The 12,224-nt window shown below is 40.9% G+C and overlaps 1 protein-coding gene across 1 annotated transcript in view; it reads left to right on the plus strand.

Moving 5' to 3' along the window:
* Positions 1-12,224, plus strand: part of LOC110040164 (vacuolar protein sorting-associated protein 16 homolog) — a 35,091-nt gene that overhangs the window by 16,216 nt on the left and 6,651 nt on the right. The window contains exons 12-19 of the mRNA XM_089284719.1: positions 359-484; positions 1,335-1,462; positions 3,814-3,849; positions 4,210-4,318; positions 6,563-6,697; positions 8,090-8,198; positions 10,207-10,304; positions 11,260-11,364. Of these exons, the coding sequence (XP_089140845.1) occupies positions 359-484; positions 1,335-1,462; positions 3,814-3,849; positions 4,210-4,318; positions 6,563-6,697; positions 8,090-8,198; positions 10,207-10,304; positions 11,260-11,364 (846 nt within the window). The remainder of the gene's footprint in view (positions 1-358; positions 485-1,334; positions 1,463-3,813; positions 3,850-4,209; positions 4,319-6,562; positions 6,698-8,089; positions 8,199-10,206; positions 10,305-11,259; positions 11,365-12,224) is intronic.

A 12,224-nucleotide genomic window follows, 5' to 3' on the forward strand; every position in this document is an offset into this window, starting at 1 on the left:
AAAGCGTTATCTGGTTAAAAAGATTTTAGCTTTCGGCTATGAATGAAAATGTTGTTATAAGGCGGGCAATTGTACTGGGATACATTATACTGGAGCTCATTTTAATCGGGCTTTTTAGACCGGGTTACGATATAAGGGGAGTTCGATATACTGGGATACGTTTTACGGGGGTTAGTTATTCTCGGGTTTGTCACACGGGGGATCGTTATACGTCTTATGCTAGGGTTTCTTATGCCAGGGCTTGTTATTCTTGGCTCCGTTGTAACTGGATTCAGCTCCATTACAACTATAGACGGGGCCTAACATGGTATTTTTCTCCAGAGAAACTGTATACTAATAAATTTTTCTTTGTAAACAGAAAAAGAGCGCCCGCGCGGAGGAATACATTCGCATGATCAAGGACCGTCTTCCTGAAGCTGTACAACAATGCATCCACGCTGCCGCTGGAGAACATGAGCCTGCAGTGCAGAGAAGCCTATTGAGAGTGAGTTAACACTCGACTTAGTCCCCATCGCTTTCGTGAGGAACCCAAAAGCACTGGAGACTAGGTTGATTTGGTAATTCGCAGACTGAAGTAATTTTGTTGGTCAGATTATCATATAATTGAAGTTCTTAACTTCTAAACCTACGTCAGAAGTAAGCCAGCTGTAACTTTTGTGGTGGGAATTGGCTGACTAAACTTTTGATAATTATTTTTGCTTCTCGGAAAATTTTAATTCGTCGTCCAAGACGCTGCCAGAATGTATTTCTCAATGTTTATATTGAGGTTATCTATCTAACACTCTGTCTAGTTTGAATGTTTTATAGGTCACTAAGCCAAGATCTCTGACCAGCCAGGTGTCATATGTGGGTTGAGTTTGTTGTTGGTTCTCACCTTGCCTCAAGTGTTTCTCTCTGGGTTCTCTGGTTTTCCTCCCTCCGCAAAAACCAACACTCCAAATTGCAATTTGACCAGGATAGAGGACCGCATGAAAACCAGCTAGGACTGATGTGGCCTCCTCATTAAATATTTGTTATCTATTATTTGGAGTACACAGCCTTTAAACTTAAGTAGTCTGCGAGCAGGCTCACGTTGGAGCACAAGCGCGCTCGGCGTAGCCGCGGGCCCGAAATCCAGCGGCGAAGCCGCGAGACGAGACTCCTTCACCAGACTCCTTCTCGCCGGATTGCTTTGCTCTTCGCCGCTCGCGCACGTGACTCAAAGGTGAGCCTGTTCGCAGGCTAAAACTTGAGTTATGCAGCCCTCTGTACTTTAACGCTACTTTAATCTTTAGGTTGGGTTCTTACCCGTAGACAAAAAAATTTGAATGTTAATTTATTTCTTCCTTCTCCAGGCAGCATCATTCGGTAAAAGCTTCTTGACTGACATGCCTCCACAAGCCTTTGTTTCAATGTGCAGAACTTTGCGAGTGTTAAATGCTGTCAGGGACTACATGGTGGGCATGCCTCTGACATACGGACAGTATCCTTTCGCATCTGGGTAATGTCTCATTATTAAACGCGGAGTTTGTCGCTTTGCTTTCATTTCACATGGCTCGCTCGGCTCTCCAAACTTAGTGTAAACCTGGTTCACAGTAGCGGCATAACGACATAACGGCATAATGTATAACGGCTTAATGACAAAACGGTATAATGACAAAACGGTATAATGACTAAACGGCATAATGAGAAAACGGCGTAATGAGAAAACGGCGTAATGAGAAAACGGCGTAATGAGAAAACGGCATAATGACAAAACGGCCTAATGACAAAACGGCCTAATGACAAAACGGCCTAATGACAAAACGGCCTAATGACAAAACGGCCTAATGACAAAACGGCCTAATGACAAAACGGCCTAATGACAAAACGGCCTAATGACAAAACGGCCTAATGACAAAACGGCCTAATGACAAAACGGCCTAATGACAAAACGGCATAATGACAAAACGGCATAATGACAAAACGGCGTAATGACAAAACGGCGTAATGACAAAACGGCGTAATGACAAAACGGCGTAATGGCAAAACGGCATAATGACAAAACGGCATAATGACAAAACGGCGTAATGACAAAACGGCGTAATGACAAGACGGCGTAATGACATAACGGTATAATGACATAACGGTATAATGACATAACGGTATAATGACAAAACGGTATAACGACAAAACGGTATAATGACAAAACGGCATAATGACATAACGGCATAATGAGAAAACGGTATAATGACAAAACGGCGTAATGACAAAACGGCATAATGACAAAACGGCATAATGACAAAACGGTATAATGACAAAACGGCATAATGACAAAACGGCATAATGACAAAACGGTATAATGACAAAACGGCATAATGACATAACGGTATAATGAGAAAACGGTTTAATGACAAAACGGCGTAATGACAAAACGGGATAATGACAAAACGGCATAATGACAAAACGGTATAATGACAAAACGGCATAATGAGAAAACGGTTTAATGAGAAAACGGCGTAATGACAAAACGGTATAATGACAAAACGGCGTAATGATAAAACGGCATAATGACATAACGGCATAATCGCTCATGTCAGTATTGTGAACGTGGGCATAAATTTAAAGACATATGGAAAAGATCAGTTTTAGTTTCCTTATGTTATTATGCTCATGCTGTTATGTTGCTATTATGTCATTATGTTAGGGTGTTCGTACTGCCAACATAACGACATAACGTTTTTCTTATTTCGTTAAGCCTGGTTCACACTAGCGACATAACGACATATAATCAAAAGATCAGTTTTATCTTTAAGTCATTATGTTCATGCTGTTATGTTGCTAATGTGTCATTATGTCTACATGTTCACACTACAAACATAACGTCCTTTTTACGTCGAGATAACGTCCTTTTTATATTGTTCGTGACGATGTCGTTTTGTCGTTATGTCGCTAGTGTGAACCAGGCCTTAATGTCGTTATGTCGCTAGTGTAAACTAGCATTATATAGGGCGAAAAACGTCCGCTCGCTCGGCTTCTGACTTTGTTTCGCCCTGGACTCCACAAGGGAGCCTTTTTAACAGGCTGTCTTGAGGATGAAAAGAACCTGATTTAATAACAATATGTCACTGAGAATATATCTATAAAGAAAGCTAGTCTGTGAAAATTAGCAGTCATTTTCAGAGTGGGGAAATTGAATTGGTTTTTCTCCTACCATTTTCAACTGTCGAGGCCGGGAAAGAGTTTGAAAAACTCAAATTAGAAGAACTAGAAGTCATGTCCTACTCCTTGGACACACTTACCCCACGTTCGCCTCGCAATGCGTTACTTATTAGCACCAGTTATGACACGAAATGAAGAAACTCCACTCTGATGTAAAGTTCCAAATTATTTTCAAATTCCAGTTACTCCATTAACGTTAATCACCTTCCCGGCGGTCATTTGAGTTTATCACGCAACGCTTGAGGAGAAGCGTTTCGTGACGACATAACGGTTGCCGGGAGACTAAATCCGGCTTCAGCAGATTGAAGACGTACACGTTATAGGCCTAAACCACACTACGCCGGAGAAATTTCAAAATGTAGCTTCATTTCCACTGTCAGGCCTACCGTCCGCGCTAATCCGTCACCAAAACGAAGCTCTAGAAAACGCTCTTCAAACCGTAGGGATTTGAAAACGCCGGTTTTGCGTTTTAGTGTAAACGGAAAACATTCCATGCGTTTTCAAAGTGAAAACGCCGTTTAAAATTTTTTCCAGTGTGGTGTGGGCGGAGCCTTAGGACAATTCCATTTTATGGTTAATATTATTTGTTCACTGGCTGTGATAATTGAAGTCCTTAACTAATAATCTTATCAGACTGGAAAAGCTTGCAATGAAAACCTTGATTGACAGGTGAGTCTGTACCTTCCTTCAGAAGTGAAATGAAAAGTTAGACCTCCTACATACCAATGCTTTTTCGTTTGAAAACGCATACTTTTTGATGCGTTTTCGCCTGCATTTGCAAAACTCTGTCCAGAGTAGAGAATTCAATTGCCTTTGGGAATACGCAGTCTTTTAATTGTCGAGAGTGAGAAAAACGTTTCAAATTAATTGATAACATGTCAATGTGACATTACCAGTGCATAATCTGCATCAGTGGAAACCAAAAAACAAGGAGCTTTGTTATGTATGAAGGTTAACTTGTTTAGGCTGATTTGTTTTGTTTTTTTTTGTTTTTGTTTTTTTTTTGTTTTTTGTTTTTTCTCCTCTAAGACTTGTTTTGAGACGTCACTATTGTCTGGCGATACGAATCTGTGATTACCTGAAGATTCCTAAGGGGGAGGGAGCCAGTCGTATTCTTGGACACTGGGCGTGTTATAAGGTGAGTGTGGTCAACGTACATTGTGGGAGTTTTCACAGTTCTTCTGGCTGTAAATTGTTTATCAGAGATTTTTTATCCTTCGTTTTTCCAAAAAAATAGTCAAACTCTTCTAGAAGTCTTTCAAAATTTTTTTCTATTTGATCAAGGGTGAACTTAAGTAGAATTCAGTTTGCAGTTTGCCTGAAGGGAATCCAAATGTTTCTAGTGATCGTTAAGTTACCCGTGGTTTTGATGTATCCGACATGTTCTATTTTTATGAACCATGTTGAGCAATACGAGGATAAAAAAACTCTCAGAAAAGTCCTTTGTCTTGTTTATTCATTACCGACTGGACGAATCGCGACTTCGTCGCTCGCTGAGCCGCTTCGCGACCTAAAACCTCGCTTGCAGCTCACTTCGCTCGCATAGCTATTCTACCTGAAACTCATGAGGTCAACTTGTGGCAAGTCTAGAGGATGAAATACAAAGCGTTTAGTAATTTCTTCTCGAAATTACCAACAAAGAGCAACAACGTATTTTCTACCAAAATTTCTTCGCGGTTCATTTGAAGTAACAGGGCTCGAAATTAACTTTTTCGTTCAGGAGCCAGCTGGCAACTAACGGAAAAATTTTGGTCGCCAGATCGTAAAGTTTGGTCGCCAAATGATTTTATATATAACTTACACAAGAACACGATTTTATACGTTACTTGGCATGCAAGGAAAGTCACAAATTGAAGAGCGAAAACAATTAGAAACAACACGAGTAACACTTCGTTATAAAGCTACCGTTGTTCTCAGGTGATATGTCTCTGGTCCGAAGGTGATGGTTGTCTCCATAGTCACTTTAAATGAAGTGAGGCATAAAACGTTTTAAGTCCGTGGTTTTCATTGGGAGACAAACACGGGTCTGTGCTGAATCTTCATTCCCCGAACGTAAAAACTCACATTACTCCTTCAACTGATTGGTATCTGCCGCGATTTTCGCGGCAAATGAAGACATAAGAAGCCCATGGCGTTGAAGTGTGCCTGTGATCCCAGTTTCGGAAGAAGCCGCTGAAACAATATGGCGTGCCGTGAACGCAATATCGACGTGTCAAAATACATTCAATTTTTTCGATTATCTTGTAATATTCAGACATTATTTTACTGGGGACGGAAAGGTGAGTTGTATACTCGCTATGGGAGGCGCGGTGACCTCATGGTTAGTGCCCTCGTCTCCGGATCGAGCGGTCCGGGTTCGAGCCCTGGCCGGGGACATTGTGTTGTGTTCTTGGGCAAGACGCTTTACTCTCACAGTGCCCCTCTCCACCCAGGTGTATAAATGGATACCGGCGAACGTAATGCTGGGGGTAACCCTGCGATGGACTAGCATCCCATCCAGGGGGGAGTAGAAATACTCCTAGTCGCTTCATGCTACAGAAACCGGGATAAGCTCCGGCCTGATGGGCCACTTGGCTCGTATGCAGACTTTACCTATACTAGCTACCATATCCGATTGATTTCCTAACATAAAGATTTAAAAGCAAAAGTTATGTCATGGTTTTCTTTAGTTATCGGACAAAACGCAAGTCGCCAGCTGGCGACCAGTTCCGAAAATTTAGTCGCCAGTGCTCAATTTTTGGTCGCATTGGCGACCAGTGAGTCGCAATTTCGAGCCCTGCAGTAAACTATCAAACACGAAAGAGCATGTGTGACCACATTTCCCGGCAAACACCGAGAAAAGAGATGAAAATACGACATGTAGAGGAGTAAAATTAACTAACTTTGAGCTGTTTGGAAATGTGGTCAAACACAGTCTCGAGTGTTTGATATATCTTCCTAATCAAAACTAAAACTAAAGAGAAAACAAAGACATAAAATCGTAAAAGTTCATGCTAATAGACCATTTTACAGATGTCTGTTCAGTGACCTAGCCTTTGAATGGCAGCGAGGCTGGAGGTGAGCTTGTTTTGATACAGACCTCACTGTTTTTGTTGTGTAAATCAAGTTGTTCTTATGCTAACTAGTTGGCATTTACATGAGAAAAGCAGAGAGGTCTGTATCAAAGCAAGGTCACCTCCAGCCTCGCTTGCAGTCACAGGCCGGGTAACTAAGCACACAACTGTAAAATGGCCTATTAAGATCAGATTTCAAACTCTGTCACGGTCATGATTTCCTTTGTATAAAGTTGATGAATTATTATTGAGTTTTAGAAAAAGAATCTAGAACGATTCAAAGTGCCTTACAAAAACATAGTAATATTATTTGTGTATTTTTCTCTCAGGTCCAACAGGCAAATGTTGATGACGAGGAGATAGCTCGTGCCATTAACTCTAAGCTCGGGGAGACTCCTGGAATATCATATTCAGAGATTGCTTCCAAAGCAGTTGATTGTGGAAGAACACAGCTGGCTATCAAAGTGGGTCATCAAGAATGAATTTTTGTTCAGTGACATTACTTTTTCTGTTTCGTTTATTCTCTTGTTGCTGTTGTAGTTGTTGTTGCTGTTTTGCGCAAGGGGTAGGGTAAATCTGCTGTGAGGGAAGTGGGCGTGGAGAACTCGGAAGGCAATAACCCAGCGATGTAATTTTGCAAAGTGATTTGTTATTTAAAGCCAAACTCAGCTAAAGGGGAACTGACTCGAACACGACTTCCAAATGCTAAAACCGTCAAGATCTATTGACACTATGGTCTTATTTTGTTCAAGATTACTTAATAAGTGCACTGAAGTTTTAACGCGAGTCTCGTCATGGGTTAATTAAGTGATATATCAAACACGAAAGACCTTGTTTGACTACCTTTCCAAACACCGACAAGAGAGTTGAAAATATGATGCGCAGCGGAGTATTTTTGACGAACTTCGAGGTGTTTGGAAATGTGGTCAAACACTGTCTTGAGTGTATATCTTCTCAATCGAAACTAAAGCTATAGAGAAACGCAGAAATAACATCGTAAAAATCTATGCTAATGAAGATCAGATATCCAAACACCACCACGGCCATGATTTCCCTTGTTTAAACTTGATAAATTATTAAAGAGTTTGAGAAGTGGGTTTGATCATCATTTCGTCGTAATGTCCTGGAACATAGCCAAAAACTAATTAGAAGATGATCTCTCTTCAACAAATCGCGTCATGTCTTCATCTTAGAGTTGGTGTTTTTAGCGCACATCATGTACGAGCCAAGGTACTGAGTCGTAAGTTTAAAGCCGTTTTGACCAAAAATGCAGGAAATTGCCATGATATTACACCTGTATATAAGGAAATAAATACCCCTGGGACTTAGAATTGTATTGGAACCCAAAGTCAAATCAGTGCTGTGAAATTTAATTTTCTAAATCTTTACGGTCTGTTCAGTAATATATCAAACACGAAAGACCGTGTTTGACCACATTTCCAAACACCGAGAAGAGAGTTGAAAATACGACGCGCAGCGGAGTATTTTTGACAAACCTTGGGGGGTTTAGAAATGTGGTCAAACACTGTCTCGAGTGTTTGATTTATCTTCTCAATCGAATCTAAAACTAAGGAGAAAACGGAGAAATAAAATCGTAAAAGTCTATCATGCTAATTAAGATCAGATATCCAAACCCCTCTCACGGTCATGATTGCCTTTGTCTAAACTTGATGAATTATTAATGAGTTTGATAATGTAAGGGAAGTTTTACGAGTGGAATTTAAACGGGATAAAGCTTGCCAAGAAGCATTCTGTCTTGATTTCAAATGTACAGCCAATCTACTCATGGTTATATGACGTCGCGTTGATCACTTGTTTTATTGCACGATTTTTAAACCTTTTTTTTCCTCTGGTAGCTGTTGGACTATGAAGCAAAGGCCGCTGACCAGGTACCACTGCTTATGCGCATGAAGAAAGATGACCTGGCACTAGAGAAGGCGATCATGAGCGGGGACACGGATCTAGGTAAACAAACTCAGCATGCGCACTGCGGGCATGCACCCTTCTCATTGGATAAAAAAAAAATAGTTTTACCTTCACAGCAGTAAATATCAGTGATGCAGCATATTGGCCCCTGGGTCGCTTGTTTAAAAAAAGTGATAAATTTGACAATGAGAAAAATCTATCTATGCCCTTTATGCCTTTGTTGAATTGGTTGGAACGGAAAAGCATTACATTTCTTGGCAACATTCTTTGCTTTCCATAGAATCCTTGAAATGCACGAGCCATAATTTAATAAAGAGAGGCGAAATTGAAACTTTACATGTCTGTCAAACCAACGGATTTTTTTTTGTGCTACCATTTTCGAGCTACGGTGAACGGCCAACTTTTTTCCGCGTTGTTCCACGTTTAAACAGTAAAGTTTGTCTAGACAAACTGTCACGTATTTTAACGGCTGGTTTTCATTAGCGACTTAGTCGGAGTCGGAGTCGTAGTCAGAGACGTAAGAGTGCTTACGACCAAGTGAACATCGAAAATCGGAGTCGTAAGCGGAGTCATAAGCTCGACGGAATCGGAGTCGGAAGAATCAGAACGTTTCCATTTCTTCCGATTCCGTTTACAACTCCGTCGCTTATAATCCAGTGAAAACAGGATATCGGAGTCGGAAGCAGAAGCGGAAGAACCAACCAATCACAAGGCCCGGAATGGAGCATTGTGATTGGTTTATTCTTCCGCTTTTGGTTGCGACTCCGACAATCTAGTTTTCACTAGATGGTAAGCGACGGAGTCATAAGCGGAATGGGTGTTCTTCTTCCGACTCCGTCGGTTTGATTTTCACTAGATCGTACAGCTTTACGCTTCTGATTATGACTCCGACTACGACTCCGTCGCTAGTGAAAACCAGCTTTTAGTGAACCAATTAACGTGTAGAGCGTGAACATGTCAAGTTTTGACGGCTCCGCCTGAATGTTTCTGCACGTGAAACACAGGTTTTGAAAACGTTGCGTCGAGTTTATTGTACATGTAACATTCTAAAGTACGTTCGCCAGCTGTACTGTAAACCTTGTCGGTTGTGCAAGTCAAGTTTATATATTCATATTACTCGACAGAAAGGGTCACTCCGATTTTTTTACAGTCTTTCCCGTAAAACCGTGAACACCAGAGGAAATTTTAGGAATCTTTATTGTTTCGCGACCAATCAGATGCGAGATAAAACCGCAAAAGGTAACCGCCAAACCGTCGCAGCAGCTTGACACGAAACAACGAGTTGCGGTTTCCTTCTTCTCGTTTACAAATAATGAAATTGATTTTTTAATTTTCTGTTTCAACTTATGTATTAGCAAATAATAGATATGAACAACATTTTATAGAGAAGCGGTGTTGAATCGAGCAGACAGGATCAGAGACAGCTAGACAGCGCGTCTGAGAGAAGAAATTGTCCTCTCCTCTTAATTTTTATTTCGGTGTGTTCAATGTTGTAAATTATACGGGTAATTATTTCTGGGATTTAACTTTGCTTCTGTTTGAACAAAAAGAAAAAAAGCCTTGCATAGTTTTCGCCTTACCTTACTTGGGTGCCGGAACACGTGACATAACACCTGCCATTACATAAGAATTCTCCGGCTCAAGATGTCACGCAAACCGTTAGTCTATAAAAAAAATTGGTCCTGTACAACCGTGACGATTCTCAAATTCCATGAGCTGATTTCGTCGGTTCGTAGATTTAATACCCTTTGGAAATTTCGAAATTTTTATTCTTATTTATTTCAGGGAGCTGCACTTTAGTTACAAAAAAACTCGTGCAGAAACATTCAGGCGGAGCTGTCAAAACTTGGCGTGTTCACGCTTTAAACGTTAATTGGTTCAATTGAAAAACGTGACAATTTGTCTAGACAAACTTGAATGTTTTACGCGTGGAACAAGGCTGAAAAAAGTTGGCCGTTCACGGTAGCTCGAAAATGGTAGTAAGGGTACCATGCGACCAAGAATGAGAGATGGCGTTTGGTGGTTGCTAACATGACGTCTTTTTCAGTGTACATGGTTGTGATGCATCTTAAGGACAACCTGACTCTGGGGGAGTTCCTGATGGCCATACGTCACCGACCTGTAGCACTCAGCCTCTACATCAAGGTGAGTCTGAAGGCAGGCCAAGTGAGTCAACGCTCCAACACTGGTTTCAATTTCGGTACATTGCTTTTCCTGATTTGTGATTCTAGCACTTTATTGTACATTGTGACATCGCGAATCAAAAAACAGATCATTTTACAGTTGTCCGCTCAGTGACCTGGCCTTTGGATGGCAGCAAGACTGGAGTTGACCTTGTTTTGATACAGACCTCGCTGCTTTTGTTGTGTAGAACAAGTTGTTCTAATGCTAACTATGTGCATTTAAATGGCAACAGGAGGGAAGTCTGTAGCAAAGCAAGGTCACCTCCAGCCTCGCTACTATTCAAAGGCCAGGTCACTCAGTAGACAACTATAAAATGGTCTGTTGACATGTCATTGAAGACAAGTATGAGGGGAAATAAATGGATTGTTAGTAAACGTCAAGGACTCTTGTGCTCTGTTGATAATTGACGTCACTTTGTTTACATTCATGACGTCATGATGAGTCTAAGGATTGATTGTTTTTCTTTCACTGTAGAAGCCGCGTCCAAAAAAATAAATAGCCAGACTGGGTCTGTTTAGTTTTATTGTCAGTGTTGTTATTTATCACTTGTAAGAACAATCCGTCACACACTCTTGTTTATTAAAACTAAACGTCACTGAAGTCGCAACATCGAATTGACGCAACCATTTCATGTAATACCGCAGACATGTGGTTTTGGATCACGTGAGTTTGCGATAAGAGTATCAAAATCACTCCATGATAACCTCAACCCTCTTGCATACAAATCATTTGAATTTTTCATATCATTGTTTAAACCACCTTTAAATATTGCTGGGCGAGATTCATTGCCTTCTTTCCATTTCTTGCACCCATCCGTGGCAAAGGCGCATGCCAAGGTTTTGGTAGCCGACTATAACAGCCGGACACACATTGTCTTGTTGCACATGTATGTATTACGCGCCTATTTTTATTACAGTATTGCAAGGAAGAGGATCGCCGTACGCTTGTTGACTTGTTTTACCAGGATGACCAGTTTTTGAACAGCGGTAACGCCTATGTACAGGACAGTTACAGTGAGAAGGTCAGTCTGCTGTTACATCAGCATGCACATTCTCCTTACTGGTTTCTCCACATCTCTCTTAATACGGGATGGAGAATTGATCATTTTGAATAGATCGATACACCCTGCAAATAGAGCCTTTTCTTACGGTACATATGCTTTGTTCCAAGGAAAAGAGCCTCTTTTTCCATGGAAAAAAAAGGAGGTAAAAGAGGCTCTGCTCGCAGGGTGGGATCGATAGTTTTATTCTTATGATCTGTCTGTTTTTCTTTTCAGGAGAAATTCCATCGTGATCAATGTTAGGTTAATTGAGCTTGCATACTCGAGCCGTTTTCAGTTGAGTGTGGTACAGCCAAGAGACCAATTTCATTGGCCAATCACAAGAAACGTAAACAACAAAATGAGCCAATGAGAATTAGAGAATTAGTAATGGTAATAGGACTGAGTACAGTCCAATTCGGTCTGTTATTATACGTTGAACTCCCATCTCTTTTCTGATTGGCCGAAAGCGTACAGTGAGTTTTCGAAATCAGCGCCTGTGACGTCATTTAGCTGCAGATTATACAATAATCATGTCAAGGACACTCAAGGTCACGGGTAATCATGACTTCTAAGGGTAATCATGTCAAGTTCTCGGGCTTTGTGTTGCTTGCCGTCAGTAAAGAGGCAAAAACATGACTTCAATTTTTTTTCGTTCACTGTATAATAAAACAGTTATTTGGATTCGGTTTTGGTGATATCCAGAATAATCAAAGTTTCGGTAAGGGTTGTCAGCCTCAGCCTTCGGCTTCGGCTGATGACACTTACCTCGACCTTGTTAATCACTCGTATGCTTACAGACAGAATTGGGCGACAAAATGGCTCATTCTGTGAGTATTGAC

The sequence above is a fragment of the Orbicella faveolata genome, unplaced genomic scaffold (genome assembly GCF_042242905.1).
Source record: "Orbicella faveolata isolate gen_17 unplaced genomic scaffold, um_ofav_v1 contig_13, whole genome shotgun sequence".
NCBI classification, from domain to species: domain Eukaryota; kingdom Metazoa; phylum Cnidaria; class Anthozoa; order Scleractinia; family Merulinidae; genus Orbicella; species Orbicella faveolata.